The sequence below is a fragment of the Chrysochloris asiatica genome, unplaced genomic scaffold, assembly GCF_000296735.1.
Source record: "Chrysochloris asiatica unplaced genomic scaffold, ChrAsi1.0 scaffold00096, whole genome shotgun sequence".
NCBI lineage: Eukaryota > Metazoa > Chordata > Mammalia > Afrosoricida > Chrysochloridae > Chrysochloris > Chrysochloris asiatica.
This window is the reverse complement of record NW_006408614.1, coordinates 4,455,801-4,479,178: the sequence shown is the minus strand read 5'-3', so window position 1 is coordinate 4,479,178 and position 23,378 is coordinate 4,455,801. Positions and strand designations below refer to the sequence as shown.

General features: G+C 41.0%; 1 protein-coding gene across 1 annotated transcript in view; it reads right to left on the bottom strand.

Moving 5' to 3' along the window:
- GIGYF2 (GRB10 interacting GYF protein 2) overlaps positions 1-18,666 on the bottom strand; it is a 120,827-nt gene extending 102,161 nt beyond the window's left edge. The window contains exon 1 of the mRNA XM_006866804.1: positions 18,626-18,666. Within this exon, the coding sequence (XP_006866866.1) occupies positions 18,626-18,666 (41 nt within the window). The remainder of the gene's footprint in view (positions 1-18,625) is intronic.
- Positions 18,667-23,378: the final 4,712 nt, after the last annotated feature.

Sequence of the window (23,378 nt, the reverse complement as noted above, 5' to 3'; positions counted from 1 at the left end):
CTAAAGTGGATAGAGTGAAATACTGTTAACTGATAGTACATGGAGGGGATTATAATCATTGTAATGAAACACGGTATGATTTGTTGAATGTAAAACTGATGATCTGCCCTGTAAACGTTCACTCAATCCACATTAAAAACCTTAAAAAAAAAAAAAAAAAATCTGGCACTAATAGAGTATTTCACAAAGTAGAATAACAGTAAAATAAAAATACAGGTGGTTATAAAAATTGTAACTTTTACACAAGACATGTAAACCTGTAAATAGGCTTATACTACTTATGCTGTTATTGCTGTCAAGTGCCATCGAGTCGATTCCGACCCATAGCCACTCTGCATAGGGTATCCAAGGAGCAGCTGGTGAGCTCAAACAGTGAGCTGAACCGCCAACCTTGAAGTTCAAATGGCTTTGCAGTCTGGTGCATTAACCCACAGTGCCACACCAGGACTCCATAGACATACACAAAACAGTAGAAGCACCAATACTAGCAACTCTAGGAGACGATGACAGCCACAAAGGAGGGGAGAGGAACGGGCTAGAGGAGGGGCTGGCATGTTTACTTTTTCCAACTTTGTGATGAGTGTTTAACATAATCTTTATTTTCTATGCCTAACGTTTCATTAATATATTTCTAGCAAAAGCAAATAATGATCGACAGAATTTTAAAATGAGTACATGTAAGAAAAAAATAAAGACTATTTACTAAGGAAAAAAAAAATCAAAAATCTACTCAAAGCTGATGACAGCAGTTGCCTCTGAGAAATTAAACTGGGAATAAAAGGATTGTTCTGTTTAATTTTATATTTTAAATATCTTATTTATTTTTAAACAAATGATTTAATTATTTTAATTAAAGCACAAGAAGCAAACTTTATTAAAAAACTAAGCTTCTACTACAGCTCTATGTCAAACAGCAAAGACGAGGATTAGTGTGAAGAGCACCACTGACCAGGGAGTGTCCTCCCATATTAGCTGGAGTACTTCTGAACCAGAAACTTCCCTCAGATGAGTACAATATCTGGTACAGTTCCCCAATGGTGCAGCATGCTGAGGAAGGCAAACTTTCTCTTTCATTTGTTTTCAAAATAATGATTTAGATCACTAGGATCCTCCAATGGTAAGAAACTCTTATTACTGTATTTGATTGCAATCACCGTCAAACTATCTCATCTCTGGCCAGTAGGAGCTTTTTCAGGATGACTCTTTAGTAGTCTGTAATGGCTTCTTTTTTTATCAGGTGTGTCAAAATCGCCTCTTACCTCTTGCCTCAGAACTGGAATCAACCTTTTCTTTCATCGGGTTGTTGTTGTTAAGCGCCATCAAGTCAGTTCTGACCCATAGTGACCCTGTATAGGGTTTCCAAGCCCTCCTCATTACTCACGAAGACCATAATCTGGCTATACTCAGAGTGCTCATGACCTCTGGGTTGCTTTCTGGTTTCGTTCCACTTATTCTTGGGCTTAGTTAGAAGGCACTACACCCAACCCCATTAGATAGATGAGACCACCAAGTAGGAAAGAAAGCAGCATGACCACACAGGAGTGGTCCAACCACTGAGGTCTTTCCAGAAAATACTTCCCATCAGGTTCAGGTAAAAGTGGGCTCTTTCCTAAAGCACTGGAATTAACATCCACTGAGGACAAAGACTAGAAATACTTTTTACATACATTATCTCATTTAATCTTTGCAAACCCCCAAATCAAGCTCACTGCTATTGCAAATCAATTCCGATTCATAGCTGACATGCCTCATAGGTTTCCTAGGCTACAAATATTTACAGAAACAGGCTCATCTTGCTCCTGAGAAGTGGCTGGTGGGTTTGAACCATCAACCTTTTGGTTCACAGTCAAGCACTTTAACCACCATTGCAACCAGGGCTTCTTAATCTTCTCGAAAATGCCAATATAACAAGAAAACTGAAGCAGAAGAGCTAGACAACTTGCTTAGACTCATCGTCATCAGAAAAAGATTCAAACATAGGGTCTTCTGAGGGAAAAGATCAGGGTATTTCCCACAATGAGGCCTCAAAGCTGGATTTCAAACAGCCGCTTGTTCTGTCAAACAATAATTTTCTAAATACACAAATGTTATTTATTGGAAATTGTATTTTACTATAACTTGGGGTTCATTTTATTTCTTCCTTATACAAAGCCATTATGCTTCCCAATAATTTCTACCAGTAGAGGGCACTTCAAAGCATTCTTGTGAATGACAATCATTCAATCTTGGGACATATTTGGTCACCACGTTCCACTCCTTCTCATAGCCTCACCCCTAATTCTTCATCTGCAATAGCAAGGGCAAAGACAAGATTTCGGGTTTGTATATGGGCAAATTAGTATTACGCTAAAATGAAAGAGGACATTTAAAAGGGAAAAAATCCTATGCTCAGTTTTGGAAAAATATATAATAAGAGATGCCTTTAAGACATTCGAGTGAAAAAAAAAAATCAAATAGGATACTGACTATCCTAAACTTCCAGTACACTTCCCTTTGCATTGACTTGATGGCATTGGGTTGGGTTGGGTTTTGGTATACCATTACGTTAGAGTGAAATTACTTATGGATAAGCTTCTTTGTTAAACAACTCAGAAGTAGCAACCGTATTTTTAACCCTGTTGCCTCATTACCTAACTCAAGACACAGAATGCAGCAGGTGAAAAAAAAAACTGCTTTCCGAACAAATTTTCATACTCTCTTCAAAAGTATACTCCTAGAGAACATCTGATTTACTAGTCACTCTGTTCTCATAGGTCATCCTTTTTGTCTTTATGAAAACCAAGGATGTTAACTCATTCCATCTTCCAGAATACTACTCATTTTTATCCACAAAGATTAGCCTGGTCTGAATGCCTTCATCCAACATTTACTATTAAGTGCCTGTAGGCAGAGTTGAGGGGAACAACAAAAACTACAATGCCTTTCTTTATGGGGTTAGTTCTTTGGTAAGGAAGGCAACAACACGTAAAAAGATAAACCACAAAGTCAAAACTATTTTAACAAGTACTTTGGGGAAAACAGAAGGGTCTGCCTGTAAGAAATTCCTTTATTATCTAGATCTCCATGAGTAGATTTTTGATCCTCAAAATAAAAAAGTTCCCATTTAAAACAAGAATAATTTGGTTTTGTTTGCTTGTTTTAATGTCTTAAAGGAGACAATCAAACATTTGCAAGGAAAAATAGAAAACTATACAGCAAATAATGTAGTTGCTCAAAATTCCAACCAAAAGGGAAGGAGTCTTCACATCAAGGATTAAGCCTATCCCCTCAGTACACAGGGTTGATAGGGTCAGGCAACTTAGACACTGGCTACCAAAAATGGTGGGCTATAAATGAGTCCTGGTGTAGTGCTGTGGGCTAATGCACTGGACTGCAAAGTCTATTGAACCACAAGATTGGTGGTTCAAGCTTACCAGCCGCTCCTTGTAAACCCTATACAGGGTTGCTATGGGTCAGAAATTACTCGACAGCACTCAACAACAACAAATAAAGACACAAAGTGACTGGCTTACAAGTTTTCAAGAGCGTGTTTAGTTTCAGAATGAGGTGGGTACGGTAGAATCCCCACTGGATAGTTTTCCTCTTGTCTAGATAGAAATCAAACTGACTACACCTGCGGAAAGAGATGATGGAAAAGCTCCACATCATCAGTCAAAACAAGGCCAGCGGCAGACTGTGGAACAGACCATCAATTACTCATATGCAAACTCAAACTGAAGCAGAAGAAAATGAAAACAAGTCCACGAGAGCCAAAATATGACCTTGACTATATCCCACCTGAATTTAGAGATCATCTTAAGAACAGATTTGATACATTAAACACTAAAGACCGAAGACCAGAAGAGTTGTGGGATGACATCAAGAACACCATACAGGAAGAAAGCAAAAAGTCATTGACCCACCCCCTCCATACACAGAGCAGACAGAGATGGGCAACTTGGATATTGGCTACCCAATGTGAGGGGGGCTACAAAGACAAGAAGTGACTGGCTTATAAACTTTCAAGAGGGAACCTAGATCCAGAGGGCGTGGAGGAAGGTAGAATCTCTACTGCAAAACGATGTATTGCAATAGGCATATCTGCACAATACCTTTTTAATGTGTTGAAGAGCAAAGATGTCAGCTTGAGGACTAAGGTGTGCCTGACCCAAGCCATGGTGTTTTTAATAACCTCATATGCATGCAAAAGCATAACGACCATAGAAGAATTGATGCCTTTAAGTTATGGTGTTGGAGGAGAATACTGAAAGTGCCATGGGCTGCCAAAAGAACCAACAGATCCATTTTGGAAGAAGTGCAGCCAGAGTACTCCTTGGAGGCCAAGACGGCCAAACTTCGTCTCTCATACTTCGGACATATTGTCAGGAGGGACCAGTCACTGGAGAAGGATATCATGTTTGGTAAGGTGGAGGGTCAGAGAAAAAGAGGAAGACCCCCAACACGATGGATTGGCCAAGTGGCAGCATGGATGGACTCAAGCGTGGCAACAGTAGTGAGGTTGGCCCAGGATTGGGCAGTGTTTCGTTCTGCTGCACATAGGGTTGCTATGGGTCGGTACCAACTCGATGACACCCAACAACAACAACTAGATGGGTCTGGTGAAAAGGGATGGAGTAGGATGGGAATAGGATTCTTTTGATTCAATAGTGAATAACTGTTAGCATGACTAATTGTGATTGTCAGAACTGTGAAGATAAACTTTGTGTAACAAAAAGGTGGATGCAATTAATCTTAGAGTTCAGGAACAAAGGACCCTCCAACCCTTAAGAGGAAAGAGCATTGGATCCCAACTGGAGAAGCAGTGACACTAACACCAGAGATGGAAGGACAGGTGATGGCATAGATGGAGCAGTTGAGGACTCTAGATCCATGGAAAGAGAAAGGCTGTGTGCCGGCGTGCAGGAGGCTGGCTTGCAAAATGTGCCCTTTGGTCATTTCAACGAAAATATTCTATGTGTTTAGTGTACATCAAAAAATATATATAATAAGAGGGTATAGAGATAAATACTGTTATGCACCGATGGTGCATGGAAGGGATTGTAATTGTTACAATGGAAAAAAATACGACTGGCTGAGTATAAAACTATCACTCAATTCAAATAAAAGCATTTTAAAAAAATGTTAGCAAGGGTTCTCTGGGGAAAAGGATTAAAGCTAACTTAGGTCTTTTTGTTTACCTTTTGTGTTTTTGTTTCCTCTAAATCGTCTGCAATGAACATGAGTTTTTCTGTAACTGAGACTAACAACAACAAAAATTCTCGACTTAACAACCAAAACCAACAAAAAACAAGAAACCCCAGAGAATTAAGATAGAAAGGAATGTTTTGTTAAGGCAGAAGATGGGATTTAATTCTTACAACCTGTTAATATGTCATGAAAAAGTTTAAAAATGAAGCTTTGATTTAATAATTCCATCTCCAAGAAACTAGTCCAAAGGAAATCATTTGAGAGGTGAACAAAAATGCTCAGTGGTAAGCACACACATTATTTACAATAACAAAACACTAACAGCAACTTTGCTTTGCAATAAATCACTCATTGATTGAATATTTATTGAGTGCCTCTATGTGTCAGCTGGAAATTATAAAACCAACACACCAAAGTGCCTGCCCTAGAAGTGCACAGTCTTGTGAGCATTAGAGGATAGGATAAAAAAAAAAAAAAAAAAAAAAAGATCAAACATCTGGCATATTATATTTTGATACAGACCATGGGGGGAAATGAAGCAGGGAAGGGAAAAGGGAAACAGGGGAGAGGTTGTATAGTTTGGTCAAGAAGTGCAAAAAGTACAGACATAAAGATCGTGACTGTATGGTACCTACTAATTGTTGACTTCTCCATGAAACCTATTACAACCTTTGACATTACTCTGGGGGTTATATTTTTATTCTAAAGGTAATCTAGAAGCTAACAGCTCCCCAGTCCTACTTTAAAAAGTCCACGCTGATGGTCATTCATGGTCTGCTCCTAGTGCAATTTCCAGCCCTCGCCTGTCTTCATGACTGTCCCAGATACAAATAAGTCCTTTATTTTATCCATCTCTTATTTAACATGAGTTTGCATTATTTATTTCAGTTATGGCCAAGGTACAACGTAAAGCACTCTAAGCCTTGACTCTCAAGTACTCCACACTACAACTAACCTCAGGTTTTACAACGAATGCAATGTTACATGGCGACAATAGAGCCTCAATCACACCTCATAAGAGCTTTCTGGCTCGGGGTCAGTTGGGGTTCCGTAAGGATTGCATAGCCTCCCTTGGCAGAAGGGATCTTGATGGATGGTATAAAGGCAGGAAGTTGTCTGCTTACATTGCCATCGTACAGTTTATCAGCATCTCCAAGGACTAAGGCAAGGTCCCTAATCTCTATGCCTGCAGAGTGACAGAGGTACCAACTAGGTAAAATGCCTATTTCAGAATGAGACTGGTGACTCTTCTCTACTAAAACTGGTTCAAATTTTGCCCAAAATGCTGGGCTGATCAAATGAAAACACCATCAAACAAAACTTCAGGGTACCAAAGAAAAGGAGGACATGTAAGACAACTGAGAGACTGGGTCAACAACACACTGGCATTCCCTTGTGTGGGAACCCAGAGTAGGGCAAAGCTTGGCAAAGTTTTCTGTAAAGGGCCACAGTATACTACTTTGGCTTTGCAAGCAAACCAGCTTCTATTCTGAATACTTCAATTTACCACTACAGTGCAAAAGCAGTCATAAATAACATGGAAAAGCATGTTGTCCTTGTGAGGTACCATCTAGTCAGTTCCAAATCCTAGCAACTCATACAACAGAATGAAACACTGCCCATTTTTGCATATTCCAGATGAAAGTGGTTGTCTGAGCTATTGGTTACACCCACTGTGTCAACCCATCTTAAGGGTTGTCATGGACTGAATTATGCCCCACCTCCCATAATAAGTCAACTATCCTATTTGTTGTAAACTCTAACCTCTACAGTGCTAATGAGGCAGAAGTCATGGCAGCAATATTCATGAGGCAGGATACAATCCACAGGGTTAAGTTATAAAGTCAATCACTTTTGAAATAAACTGATATTACTGAAGGGAGCAGAAAACAGAGGGACTTCCTACCATCAACAAAACAGTGAGGGGATCGTGTCATTTGGACCCAGGGTCACTGCTCTGATAATCTGGTAAACCCAGGGAATGACTGATGTCAAAACACATGGAGTTCAAGGAGTGTCAGGCCAACAGATGCTGACAGGAGTCAAGGACCGTCCCCCAGAGACAACAGAGAAAGGCTTCTCCTAGAATCAGTAACCTGATTTTAGACTTCCAGTCTCCTAAGCAGAGAGAAAAGACATTTCTACTTGTTACAGGCACCCATTTCTGGTATTTGTTAAAGCAGCACTAGTTAAGAAAAGGTCGTCCTCTTTTACACTGACTATACCTAAGAGAAGTAGTCCTAGTGTGACACTGTGGGTTAATGCGCTGGACTGCACGCTAGGTTCACACCACAAGGTCGGCAGCTCTAGCTCACCAGCTGGCTCCTCAGAAACCCCAGAGAAGGTCGCTATGACTTGAAACTGACTTGACAGCACTTAACAACAGCAACAATAACATAGTTAATAGGAGTCCTGGTATAGTGCTGTAGGATAAGCACTTGACCGCAAGGTCAGTTTGAACCACGAGGTTGGTAATTCAAATTCACCAGCCGCTACTCAGAAACGCTATGCAGGGTCACTTATGAGTCAGACCCAACTCACAGCATTTAACAACATACTTAACAAGCATGAGGTCCTTCTCCTGGGACTGGGCTCTCCTGATAATATGGTTACAGTTCAGCGAATTACTTAGTATGGTCATTGCCAGGAACTACTGAACCTAGTGGACTCCTGGTGTGGCGCTATAGGATAAACACTGAACTACTAACCACAAAGTCAGTGGTTCAAACTTACCAGCTGCTCCTTGGAAACCCTATACAGGGTTGCTAGGAATTGGAACTGACTTGACAGCACTTCACAACAACTGACAAGTAGAGACTGCTACAAGGGAGATGGTTGGTATCAGATGGATAAAAAGGTTGAGAGATGGTATGTCTTGTAGGAATCAGCCTTGGGTGGTTATTGTGGATAAGAACTCTCACTTCCCTTCATGAAATGAGGTCTGGCTTCTGCCATGATGATTGTACACTTAGCATGAGAAGCCATACTCACTGCAGAGGCTCCAGACTCACAGATGCCGGGACTTAGTGAGAGAATAAAAGGGTGTGAGAAATGGGATTTGGGATCCTTAGATGGTTACTTTGGTTGCTCTTATTTGCAATGGCTGAAAGGAGAGAGTCAATATGATGCAGGTGCAGAGAGAAGGGCCACATCCGGAGTGGACTGGGGCAAAAGCCAAGCTAGCTAAACAAAATGATTGCTGGGGAGCCAAGGTCACCTGGGCTGCACCCAGTCAGAGGCCCAAAGCCAGAGACCTATGTGACTAGGACGATCATGAGAGTGTAAAGAAAAGATGATGAAACGAATGTTTTGATGTGTTCACGTGAACGTAATATTGAATGCTTCTCCCACCTGCTTTTAATACAGACCTACATGTATGATGGAAATGAATACTGGGTATTATAGGTAATGGAAATCATGTTACTCCACCTTTACCCAGTACTTGGTGGTTGAGTGCAGTCAAGTCATTTCTGACTCATAATAACTTTGCATAGAGATTCTGAGAGTGGCTGGTGGGTTTGAACTGCCTACCTTACAGTTAGTACTCCAATGGCTATCATACAGCACCACACCAGGGCTACTGGATTAGGGATGCTAAAAGGGGAACTAGGACTTGCTGTGGGTCTGAAGGAATCTGCCCTGTGTACAGAGTATTAAGATGAACTGTGATGGTGCCGCGGGCTAAATGCCAACTGAAAGGGTGGCAGTTTGAATTAACTAGCTGCTCTGCAGGAGAAAGATGTGGCAGTCTGCTTCTTTTACAAAACTGTACAACCTTGGAAAACCCTCTACGGCAGTTCTATAGAATCACTGTGTCAGAACAGGCACAAAGGCAATGGATTTGGGGTTTTTAAAATAGAGTATCAGAGGGTAAAGGAGCTACGGTAGAGTAGTGGTTATGAGCTGGGCTGCTAACCTTAAAGTCAGCAGCTCGAAACCACCAGCTGTTCTGCAGAAGAAAGCTGAACCTTTCTGCTCCATTAAGGATTTACACCCTTGGAAAACCTGTACAGGGTCACTATGGGTCAGAACCAACTCAATGGCACTCAACAACAACGTCAAGGGGATTGGACAGCTTGTTAATAATTTTAGTAAAACGCATGACATCCTTGTAGGGATGGAACCAGTAAATAAAATGGAACCCTAACAAGGGGATTGGTTAATTCGGCCATCACACTAGGCTTAAATGAGCCTTGGGCAGTGACACTGATGGTGACTTTCTCTCACCTTGTGAAGTTAGAGGTTAGACACCTACGTGACACCATTTGTACAACGTCCAAAGTCTCACCATCCTCCCTTCTAGGAAGCATTCCAGCTGTACATCTTCCAAGGCAGATTTGTTCATTCTTCTGAGTAATATTTGATCCAGCAGTCTTCACCAACACCTTAACTCAAAAGCATCAAGTCTTTGGTCTTCCTTATTCATTATCCAGCTTTCTCATTCATATTAGGCTACTAGAAATACCCTGGGGCTTGGGTCAAGGCACACCTTAGTCTTTAAAGTGAATCTCTGCTTCTGAAAACTTTAAAAGGGTCTATTTTTTTTAGCAGTGTTGCCCCATGCAATTATGTCATTTAATTTCTTGACTTCTGCTTCCATGGACGTTGTTTGTGAATCCAAGTAAAATGAAATCCTTGACACCTTCAATATTTCCTCTATTTAACAAGATACTGCTTACTGGTCCAGCTGTGAGGATTTACAGAATAGGTGTGCCTTTGTTCCAAAAACCAAGCTAACTGTGCCCTGACTCTAAACATTACCAGGATTTTAAATTAATGACTAAATTAAATTGACTAAATTAATGGTGCTGCCTCTTTTTGTTACCTATCAACCATGCAAAACTGTCAATCAAATACGATGGTGCAATCAAAACATTCCAGGATAAACACAAGCTAAGAGATTTTGTCAAGGCAGATCCAGCACTTCAAAACATCCTAAACGGAGTTCTTTGGAATGAAAACCAGCAAGAACAGACAACCACCAGAGATTGACAGACGTGGCAACACCACCTGGAATTCAGTCAACAGATAGCCGAGTTCAGAACAGACAAAAGTACAGCAATAAATTCAGAGGACCTGTGAGGCCAACCAATGATCAAAATATTAACAATGTCAAAAAAGGGGAAACTATAGGAACAGAGATAGATCCAGGTGGTGAGGAGGTTGAGTAGATGGCAGGATCCAATAGACTGCCTTAAACACAGGGAAAACGTAATAGACTATAGGGTAACCTCCCAAAAAATTAATACTTTCATAACTTACCATGAAAATAAAGATCCAAGTAGAACAAGAAAACATTAAAACTAAGAAGAAACTGACAAGAAATAGCACAAATGACATGAACTCAGCACAAGAGGGCATACAGAACACAGGAACACACAGTACCACAAAAAAATTAACAAACATAATGACAGCAGTTAATCCATACCTATCGATAATTACACTGAATGTCAATGGATAAAATGCACAAGTGAAGAGACAAGAGAGTGGCTGAATGGATAAGAAAACAAGGCCCTTCAATATGCTGCCTGCAAGAGACACACCTTAACACAAAGACAAAAACAGACTAAAAGTTAAAGGATGGAAAAAAATATACCAAGCTAACAGCAATAAAAAACAAGCAGGAGAGGCAATACTTATCTCTGATAAAATAAACTTTAAGGTAAAAACCGGCATAAGAGATAAAGAAGGACACTATCTCATAATTAAAGGATCAATTGAGCAAGAGGACATAACCATAATTAACATCTACGCTCCAAATGAAAGAGCACCAAGATATACAAAGCAAACCATACTGGAACTGAAGAAAGAAATAGATAAATCTACAGATATAGTGGGAGACTTTAATACACCACTTTTGAAAAGGCATAGAACAACCATAAAGAAACTCAACAAAGCTACAGAGGAACTAAACAGCACAATCAACCAACTTGACCTCAGAGACGTGTACAGAACATTCAACCCAACAACAGCACACTATATACATTCTTCTCCAGTGTACATGGAACATTCTCCAGAATTGACCATGTCTTAGGCCATAAATTTACAAGCATCAAAATTCTACAAAGCATCTTTTCAGACCACAATGACATAAAATTAGAAATCAACAATAAGACGACGAAGGAAATAAAGTTTAATACATGGAAACTGAATAACACCTGAAGAGCGACTAGATAATAGAAGAAATTAAATGTGAATTCAGAAAGTTCCTAGAAACAAGCGAGGACAAAAACACAACATACCAAAATCTCTGGGACATGGTGAGAGCAGTGCCGAGAGGACAATTTATTGTGATAACAATACACACATCCAAAAAAAAGAAAGAATCAAAATTAACACAGAATCTCCAGCAACTAGAAACAGACCAACAGAGGGAACCCACAGTAACCAAAAGAAAAGAAATAATAAACATTAGAGCAGAAATAAATGAGACAGAAAACAGAAAAACTATAGAAACAATCAACAGGACAAGAAGCTGGTTCTTTGAAAGAATTAAGAAAATTGACAAACCATTGGCAAACCTAACAAAACAAAAAGAGGGAGATGATACAAGTAACACGCATTAGAAATCACATGGGCGATGTCACAAAGGAACCAAAGGCAATCAAAATGATAACAGAATACTATAAAGAGTTGTACTCCCAACAAATTTGAAAACCTAGAAGAGATGGATACATTTTTAGAAAAACAGGACCTACCTAAACTCACACAGAGTGAAGTAGAGGACTTGAACCCCTGACAATAGAAGAAATTGATCAGGTCATTAAAAAAACTCCCAACCAAAAGAAGTCCAGGTCCAGATGGCTTCACTGATGAGTTCAATCAGACATTCAGCGAAGAGTTGTCACCAATTCTCCTCAAATTATTACAGAATATAGAGGAGGAGGGAAAATATCCTAATACATTTTATGAAGCAAGCATAACCCTCATACCAAAACCAGGGAAGGACATCACTAAGAAAGAAAATTATAGACCAACATTCCTCATGACCAGAGATGCAAAAATTCTCAACAAAATCCTAGCCAACAGAACCCAGCAGCACATCAAAAAAATAGTACATCATGATTCATAAAGGCAGGGATGGAAGGATGTTCAACATTAGAAAAACAATCAATGTAATCCACCATATAAACAAGAAAAAAGAAAAAAACCACACCATCATATCAATTGTTGCAGAAAAAGCAATTGACAAAATTCAACATCCATTCCTGATTAAAACACTCAACAAAGTAGGAACTGAAGGGAAATTCCTCAACATAATCAACAGCATATATACAAAACCAAAAGCCTATATTACTCTCAATGGAGAGAAACTGAAAGCCTTCCCTCTGAGAACAGGAACCAGACAAGGATGCCCTTTGTCACCACTCCTATTCAATATTGTGCTGGAAGTCTTGTTGTTGTTGTGATGTGCCGTGGAGTCGGTTCCAACTCACAGCAACCCTGTACAGGGTTTCCAAGGCTATAAATCTTTATGGGAGCAGAAAGCCTCATCTTTCTTTCATGGAACAGCTGGAAGTTTCGAACTGCTGACCCTGAGGTTTGCAAGCCAATTCGTAACCAGAGCTCCTTTAGCCAGAACTATAAGGCAAGATAGGGAAATCAAAGGCATCCAAACTGGCAAAGAGGAAGAAAAACTCTATTTGCAGAGGATATGATCTTATATATAGAAAACCCCAAAGACTCAGTAAAAAAGCTACTATACACCTCATTAGACCTCATTGGAGGATTCAGCAAAGTGGCGGGGTATAAGATCAACATCCAAAATCAGTTGGATTCCGCTATACCAATAACAACAATGCTGAAAAGGACATTAGGAAAACAATACCATTTACCACAGCCACCCAAAGGATAAAATGTTGTTGTAAAATGCCGTCGAGTCTGTTCCGACCTATAGCAACCCTGAAAGGATGAAATAGCTAGGAATAATGTAACCAGAGAAACAAAGGACCTATCAAAGAAAACTACAGAACACTACTACAAGAAACCAAAAAAAAAAAAGAGAGAGACCTACAAAAAGAGACCTACATGGAAGAATATACCATGCTCCTGGATGTTGTTGTTGTTGTATGCCATGGAGTTGGTTCCGACTCATAGCGAACTTTACGGGAGCAGAATGCCTCATCTTTCTCCCGCGGATCAGCTGGTAGTTTCAAATTGCTGACCTTGCGGTTCACAGCCTGATTCATAACCACTACGCTACCAGAGCTCCTTATGTTCCTGGATAGGAAGACTTAACATTGTGAAAATGTCAATACTGCCCAAAGAAATTTATACATATAATGCAATTCCCAATCCAGATTGCAATGACATTCTTCAAAGAGATGGAAAAAAACAATTACAAATTTTATATGGAAAGGAAAAAGACCCAGGATAAGCAAAGCACTGCTTAAGAAGAAGGTGGGAAGCCTCTCACACCCTGATTTCAAAATTTACTACGCATGGTCAAAACAGCCAGGTACTGGTATAATGAAAGATACATTGATCAACTGAACAGAATTGAGAATGCAGAAATTAATCCATCCACATAAAGCCAACTGATTTTCGACAAAGTACCTAAGCATATTGCATGGGGAGGAGACAGTCTCTTCAACAGATGGTGCTGGCCGAATTAGAAAGCGATAATGCAAAAGACTGAAACAAGACCTTTACCTCACGGCTCATACGAAAACCAAAGACCTTAATGTAAATCCCAGAATTACAAAGGCCGTCAGTGAAAAATATAGGGACATATGTGAGGGCTCTAATACAGGGGATACACAGACTACCAAACATGTTGAAAATTACACAAACAAAAGTAGACAAAATAGACGAATGGCACATACTAAAAATTAAAAACTTATGTGCATCAAAACACTTCATCAAAAGAGTAAAAAGGGAGCCCACAGAATGGGGGAAAAATCTTTTGCAACAACACATCAAACAAGGGACTAATTTCCAAAATATATAGTAACCTACAACACCTCTACAAGGACAAATAACCCAATTAAAAAATGGGCACAAGACATGAATAGACACTCCACCAAGGAGGAGAGCTGGGCAGCCAACAAACATATGAAGAAATGTTCACAATTACTAGCCATTAGAGATGCAAATCAAAACAACAATGAGATGTCATCTCACACCAGCAATAACAGCAAAGATCAAAAAAGTAGAGGACAATAAATGTTGGCGAGGATGTAGAGAGATTAGGACCCTCCTACATTGCTGGTGGGATTGCAAAATGATCTAATCACTCTGGAAAGCAATATGGCGCTTCCTCAGAAGGTTGGAAATAGAGATACTTTATGGAGATATTTTATGACCCAGCAATTCCTCTACTTGGTATTTACCCACAAGAAATACGAACCATAACACGATTAGATATATGCACACCAATGTTCATAGCAGCACTATTTACAATAGCAAAAAATGGAGACAGCCCAAGTGCCCATCAATGGAAGAATGGATAAACAAACTTTGGTACGTACACAAAATGGAATATTACGCTACCCTGAAGAATAACAAGGAAGCAGCAAGCCACCACATAACATGGATGAACCTTGAGGACACTATGCTGAGTGAAATCAGCCAGTACCAAAAGGAGAAATAGGGCATAGGACCATTATTGTAAAAGATTAAGAAAAAGTACCCACACTAAAAAGTGGGGGGGTTGTTTTTGCTATTTTGTTGGTTACCAGAGTATATGGGGTGGGGTGAGGAGACGGAGGGGAAGGTGAAGCACACGGTATGGAATAGACACAGGATAGTTTGGGTACTGGTGGGGGTGTATACACTGGAAGGGGAAGGGAAAAGGAAAAACAAGGAGAAAGGGAGAATAGCTAGGCAGGTTTACATGGGCTAAACGGGACAGAGTTAATAACGATGTAAGCACGACCATGGAACAACAGGGCTCGGATACAAAGATTAAGGTATGGCTTTGAATGGGGAAAAGTGGGGAAATGGTGTTAAGATGCTTGGCTGTGATTTTTTTTAAATGTTTTATTGTGAATTATGTGATAGTTTACTTGGGAGAATATTAGTTTTACATTCATTCTATCGTATATTGTCTCTCATTGCCATGGTTAAAATCCCCTCCATGCAATCCTTCTCCCGTACCCCCAGGTCTTCAGCACACAGTCGCTCTCCCTCTCTGGATCTAAAGTCTCCAGCTGCTCCATTGCTCCATGTCATCATCTCTGGCTCCATTTCAGGCATCACTGCTTCTCTGGGTAGGGTCCCGCTCTCTGCTCTTCTCCCTTGATGGTCCCAGGGACCTCCGCTCCTAGACTGAAAAGTTAATCACTCCCCTCCTTGCTATAAAATGTCTACCTTTACATTTCCGACCCTCACAATCAGTCCTGATAACAATTATTCAATATTGTATCACAAGAGACCCATCTGCATTTCATTGCATCAACCCCGCCTAGACAGACTGAATACTACTCACTGGAGATTCTACCTTCCTCCAGGCCCTCTGGATCTAGGCTGCCTCTTGAAAGCTTATAAGCCAGTCACTTCTTGCCTTTGTAGCCCCAAACCCCCCATTTTGGGTAGCCAATGTCAAAGTTGCCCATCCCTGTCTACTCTGTGTGTGGAGGGTGTGCAAATGATTCTTGTTATAAGGAGTTGTTCCCTCTTTTGAGCTACTGCTTCCATAGGTGTAGGTCAAGTTCATCAAATTGTATGAGAATACTTTTTTTTTCTTTTCCCCCTCTTCTTTTTACTTCTGGTTGAGCTCTGATCATCCAGTCACTGAAGCCAGGATAAGTGGGTACTATCTGCAAGTGTGGGTGTTCTTATGCATCTCTTCTTATCATCTGGATGCTTCACTCTCCACTCTAGTCCTCTGTGGCCCAAGAGTCCCCAGGTCTTGCCACACTGCTGGCCAACCAGGTCTTCACCCGGGTTCACAGAAGTCCATTGAACGTTGTAGGGCTTAGTTCACTGCTTCATCGCTGTTTTTCCCTCACTTCCCCCTGTCAGTGTCGAGCGTGGTCACCAATCACAGCATGTATTCCCACTGAGTCTTAGCCTTGGAAGGGGGTTTGCACTGAGGGGACCCGACCACTTGCCTTGATGTTTCCTGGGCGCTTGGCTGTGTTTTGAATCTTGGTTTCCCTTGGATAATATTGTAAAATAGACATCTGAAGGGGAGAGAGAGGAATAGCCAGAAATATCACCAGAGAAAGCTTGTAAGTCCATCTTCAGCCTATAACTGATTGGAATACCTAAAATGGGGCTAGAACGTGCCCAGTGAAGGAGGCTCCCTGTAGAGCCTTTGCATTTTACAAGACCATAGGTGGAATCCTGATCCCATCCAAAATCTTCTGAGGTGGGACATTTCCACTTGAAAAAACAAGCAGACCAGTCTGCAGCAGCTAGAAGAACTTAAGATGCTTCTTGAAAGAAAGACCAGCAGGAAAAATAAAAAATAATCACAGCAGTCCAACTGACTTCTACAAGAACAAGCAAGCTGTTCCCCTGGGAGCCATCAAAGCAAGTGGTCAGGTCCCCTCAAGGCAAACTCCCTTCCAAGACTGAAGCTCAAATGGAATAAACTAGCAGGCATACGGTCCTGCTGCTGAGCACGTTGGTCACTGACAAGAAGTGGGGGGAAAACAGCAATGAGGTTGTGAACTAAGTCCGACCACATTCAAAAGACTCCTGTTAACATGGATTGATGAGACCTGGGGATTCCTGGGCCCAGGGGCAGGGCCATGGCCCCAGAGGACTAGAGCGGAGTGTGAAGCATCCAGCTGATATGAAGTAAGGGGAGACACACAAGAACACCCACACTTGCAGACAGTACCCATTTGACCTGGCATCAATGGCTGGATGATCAGAACATGACTAGAGGAAGAAAGAAGAGGGGGAAGGAGAGTAACCCATACAAGTGGATACACTTGACCTATGCTTGTAGATGCAGTATGACAAAGGAGCTGACAAATCTTTACAGTGAGGATCATTCCCATCCCCTTGGTACAACAGGGTCAACAGGGATGGGGATGCGGAACTTAAACATTGGCTACCCAAAATGGGGGGATTAGCAAGAAGTGACTGGCTTACAAGCTTTCAATAGGGAACCTAGCTCCAGAGTATACAGGAAAAGGTAGAATCTCCACTGAATTGTTCCCAACCTGTCTGATGGGGTTGATAAAAGGTGAGGGGAACAGGACTCCTGTGGTTCAATAGGGAATGACTGATATCAGGTCTGACAGTGTGTGCTGGAAAGGTAAATGTAAATGTTTGGTAACAAAAGGAAGGAAGTGGCTGATTTTGCAGTCCAAGAGTGGAGATTCCTGGAACCATCAAGGGAGTAAATTGAAGTGCGAGATCCTGTCCTAGGAGGCAGGGACGTTAGGGATAGAGGCCGAGATGCTAAGAATGGAGGCAGAGACAATGACGTGGACAGAAGGAGCAGCTGGGGACTATGGACTCAGGGAGGGAGAGGGGTTGTGTGCTGGCAGCCAGGAGGGCAGGCGTGTGGGGTGTACCCTTTGATTGTCTGATGATGCATGCAGGGGACTGTGATCATTGCAATGAAACAAAATATGATAGGATGAATGTAAAGATAATGTTCATCTTTGTAAACTAACATACAATTCACAGTTTTAAAAAAATGTGGATAGTAGGGTCAATTGATTAAGTGTCTTCAAATTAAGTCACTACAGGAGGGCCACATTATTTATCAGATCACCACCACCTAAACAATCAAGAATATTTAAGCCACTATTCCAATTCATCTGCTTTCTACATTTGCCTCTGAAATAAGCAAAGGAGTTGCTCAAGATTTGACTGGTAATAGTTAACTATCCTTACTCATGCCACTGAAAAAGAGGATCTTCAATCACCAACTTTGGGGGCAAAGAAAGAAGGGAGAAGTCATATTACATTATCATGGATCTCTAAATTCCATGAAAATCCCATGTTCAGGGTCCAAACACATCTGTAAGAGAGTCAAAGGTCAATGAAGTGCCACTATGGCAAACGTCAACTCCATGCTCGCTGGGCTTCTGCTGACAGTGGGTGGGAGTCTGAACCACTTGCCTAGTCCATCAATAAAATAAAATCCAAATTAGAAGGCAATAATTATTTTTCAAATGTCTACAAATAGGAATCACAAAGTAACACTGGCAGAAAACACAGACATATAAGACTGCTGATCATTACACTTAATGTACAATTGGATATAGCATCCTGGGCTGTGAGATTTACAGGGAGTTCTGATCAAAAAACACTACATGGCCAGACCAAGACAGCGTTTTAAAATTAGAGGATGCAGTTGTCTGCAAATAGAATTTCTCCCTGGACTAGTCCCATTGTTTTCAACTAGACACATAAAGTAGAGTCTTAACAATATGCACAAAGTTATAGGCCACCCAGCCCTTTCACAAACCCCTTCCTAGTCCTGTACCGGTCATCCAACATGGAATGGGATGAGATTCTGAAAACTCACCATTCAGGGCCAAAGTTCAGTGTCTGCGTTTCCGCTGCCATTCCTTTCCGTCTTTTTACAATAGATTTATGTGGCGAAACCTATTAAAGAGAACAAAATCTCCATCCAGTTAGTCAATATGAAGTGCAGGTATCCAGGCCAGAAAGCGCAGGGCTGCTTACAACAATACACCAACAACCCAAACCAAACCCATTGCCAGCAAGTAAAGTGAAATAAGCCCACCCTCCCTCCAACTCACAATCTTTTTATGTATATCTGGGAAAGAAGGCCCAGTGTTAAGAAGCTGGTGAGGTAGGTGGGCACCAGATTATGCAAAGCTTTAAAGACCTAATTAGAGACTGAGTTCTTTAGCCTTCAAACCAGGAGAAAAGAATGAAGAACCATTTATTCCACTTTCATCTCCAGCACTGTCTTGGGCACTCCCATCCCACCACCAAGAGTCACATCAAAGAGTCTTCAATAAACGACCTTCCTGGGAAGTCTCACATTTTCTGCCACAACTCATCTCCTTTCCTGCTTAGCACTTCACACGCGGGTGATTCTTGAGAACAATTCAAAATAATAAGCTGATGAGTTTCAAGAGTGACCTTTCAAAAGCAATTTTAGGGTACCAGAACTTAGAACAAGGAAGACACTGTTTAAATATAAACTGTGAAGTACCTCTACAACACACTGCCTCTGTCTAAATGATCTAAAATATAAGCTAGAAATTAGTCTGAATACCAGAAAAGGCAAAGGAAAAAATGTGTTAACACCCATGCCCAGCTATGAATTCATCTGCCTGCCTTCTAGGAGGTGTTTCTGGCCCTACATCAGCCCTGTGGGATCCTGGGTTGGATTCCATGTTTCAGATGACCCAGAATCCCTGATCCCTGGCCAGACGTGGGGAGCACAGCAGACACACACTGAGACAAACTAAGTATCCTCCCCACCACTTTTGCAACTAGTGATTTGAAGAGAACATAAAACAGAGGTTTTCACATTTTAATCTCTGCAATCAGAATGCATCTTAAACCAATGGCATTTACAATCCCTGCCAGATGACAACTGATGGCAATTGTGTCATAGTTGGTCTTGCCTACACAAGGGAAACCTTGGTCATTAACTGCTCATGTTGCTGATAGGGCCTATTTTTGTTTCTATCTGCAGCTTTAAATGTCTTCTAAAAGATTACAGTGTGGTCCTGCATTGACCCAACTGCCTATGTAAGAAAGGCGAGGAAACCGCAATGGGACATGAGAAAAGTCACTGCTATTCATCATTGGAGAAATGATTGCAACTCACTACCTAGCAAGCAATGGCCAAGTACTTTACAGGCCCCTCAGGAATAGTGAACCCCATGTAGCAGAAGCCATGTTGTAGTTTGCTATGACTTGACATTGCACAATCCATGTGTGCACACACAACTGACCTGAAGCATTTTAAAGGCAAGAAAATGTAAACAGTTGATAATACACTTTGGATCTTCACAAGGACCAAATGACTGAATTTTTCAATGATGGAAAACTAACGGAGACTTCCAAAAAGATGACTGACTTGGCAGACACACTACACTGACCGGCTACAAAAAAGACACGAGATAAAAAATAAAGCAGACACACATAAAAACTGTGGCACCCTAAACTTCAGAAGAAAGGTTACAGAGGTGGATGGAATGCTTGTTGGGATGAGAGATAAAGCAGGGATGGCGAGAGAGGGAGACTGACTGGTGAACGGGGGCCAGATACAGCTCAACCTTTGTGTGAGCAGCTTTGGCAGCAGAGGGAAGCCTGACAGAGCAGATTCACATGGGTGTTGGAAAAGGTGCAATTTCTTTTTTCCCATGCTCCCCTGGTGACCAAAACTGTGATCAGCTCCCACTCTCATTCACCCCCAGTGCAGACCCTGTTCTTCGGGAGTTCAATGCCGTGTGGTTGAGAGCCACAACAACATGAAGCAGGAGGCAGCCTAGATTCAGGTGGGCTCAGCTCTAGACCTGCAAACCCGCAGAGCATTTAATCAGTCACCTTGCCCCCAGCTCCCCTGTGGTCCTAACACACACTGAAACCAGCTCCATCAAGGTCACCCACAAACTACTTCTGGATTGAGTGCTCTGACCATAGATAACACCGAGGCCAACAGGAACTCCATCTAGGGCCAGGAACTCTGCTGTCACATCCCTCCCACACCCACCTCGTCAGCTCCTTGAACTGCAGGAGCCTCCCCAGAGATTTCTCCCCTTTGGGTCCAACACCTACACTGTGTTTACAAATATGGCAACCCCACAATGCCACAGACACTTTTTGTTCACACAAAGAAACGAGAGAATGGCTCAAACAAATGACCAAGATGCAGAGCCAGAAAACATTTCTGAGGAAAAAAAAGTAATAGAACTAAGTGAAAAGAAATTCAAAAAAATGATAATTAGATACCTTCAAAGGACTGATAGAAAAATCAAGGAAAACAATACAAACTTTAGAAGAATTACAAATAACACTACAAGAACAGACAAAACAAATGCGAATTTTGTAACAATACTAAACCTGAAATTAGAAATCCAGAAGGTTAATACTAAGGTCTCAGAAATGGACAATACATTAAAAGGGCAAAGACGTAGATGCGCAGCAACAGATGCCTGAAATTAGTGAGACTGAAAATAAATCTCTCAATACTAGTATGCTAGAAGAACACTCAGAAAAAAGAAACAAAAAATCTTTAGAAAGCATCAGAGCTATGTGGAACACCATGAAGAGGAACAACTTACAGGTAATCAAGACATAGCATAATCAAACTTTCCAAAATCAAAGACAAGGAAAGAATCCTGAGAGCAGTTCAGAGAAAATGAAAAGTTATCTACAAAGGAAGACTAAACTCTGATTTCTCAGCAGAAACCATGCAGGCAAGAAAACAATGGGATGACATATATACAAATCTCTGAAATTAAAAGACTGTCACAATCAAGAGTCATACAACCAGCCAAGCTGTCCCTCAAATACGACAGTGATGAAATTGTATTTCCGGATAAACAGAAATTAAAGGAATTAGAAATGACCAGACCAACTTTACAAAACTCCCTAATGGGTGTTCTCTGGACAGAGAAGCAACAACAGCAGACAACAACCTGAGATTACCATTCATGACACCAACACCCAGAAATCAATACAGATACAAAAGTATTTAAAGTGAAACAAATTTGTTAATATCGTTAAGTGCTGTTAAGTCCGTTCCAACTCATAGCAACCTTATATAGGGAATCAGAGCTATCAATGTATAATGATGTCAACTACAAAGCAAAAAAAAGGAATAGTGCAGAGGCAGAACTTCCAAATAGCAAGGAAGTCAAGTAGATTTCAAGATAAAGCTGACAGTTTTAAGCAGGGGGAAAAAACAATCAATTACAGGGCAACCTCAAAGAAAAATAGCCATCAAAATAAAAAAGAGGAAAGTCAGAGAAATTTAGTAAACATTAGCACAACAAAAATGAAAATGACAAGAAAAACCACAGACAAAATAGACTCAGCATAGCAAATTATGTGGAACAAAGAATCCAGCAGCACCACATACACACAAAAAACCCACAGAAAAATAACAAAAATCAATTCCTACCTATTGATAATTAGACTGAATGTAAATGGATTAAATGTTCCAGTCAAGAAACATATAAGCAGCACAATGGATAAGATGGCAGGAGACCTTCAATGTGCTAACTACAACAGACATCAAAAAAAGGGAGACAGCCTAAATGCCCATCAACACAATAATTAAAACTTCAGTACACACACACAATGGGATACTACAAAACATCAAAGAATAATGATGAATCTATAAAACACCTCACAACATGGTTGAACCTGGAGGACACTATGCTGAGTGAAATTGCTGTTCTTAAGTTCCTCGAGTCAGTGCCAGCCCATGTTGTTGTTGTTGTTGTTGTCAGGTGCCTAGTGACCCCACGCACAGCAGAACGAAACACTGTCTGATCCTGGGCCAACCTCACTACCGCTGCCACACTTAAGTCCATCAATGATGCCACCTGGCCAATCCATCTCCTTAGGGGTCTTCCTCTTTTTCTCTGACCCCTCCAGTCCACCAAACATGATGTCCTTCTCCAGTAACCGGTCCCTCCTGACAATATGTCCAAAGTATGAGAGACGAAGTTTGGCCATCCTGGCCTCCAAGGAGCACTCTGGCTGCACTTCTTCCAAAACAGATCTATTGCTCCTTTTGGCAGTCCATGGCACTTTCAGTATTCTCCTCCAACACCACAACTCAAAGGCATCAATTCTTCTACGATCTTCCTTATTCACTGTCCAGCTTTCGCATCCATATGAGGCTATTGAAAACACAATGGCCTGGGTCAGGTGCACCTTAGTCCTCAAGCTGACATCTCTGCTCTTCAACACTTTAAAAAGTTCCTGTGCAGCAGATTTGTCTAATGCAATACGTCGACTGATCTCTTGATTGCTGCTTCTGTGAGTGTTGATAGTTGATCCAAGAAGAATGAAGTCCTTGACAACTTCAATCTTTTTCTCCATTGATAAGAATGTTGTTTATTGGTCCAGTGGTGAAGATTTTTGTTTTCTTGATATGAGATGTAATCCATATCGAAGGATGTGCTCTTTGATCTTCATAAGTAAATGTTTCAAGTCCTCTTCACTTTCAGCAAGGAAGGTTGTATCATCTGCATATCGCAGGTTGTTAATGAGTCTTCCTCCAATCCTGACACCACATTTTTCTTCATAGAACCCAGCTTCTTGTATTATTTGCTCAGCAA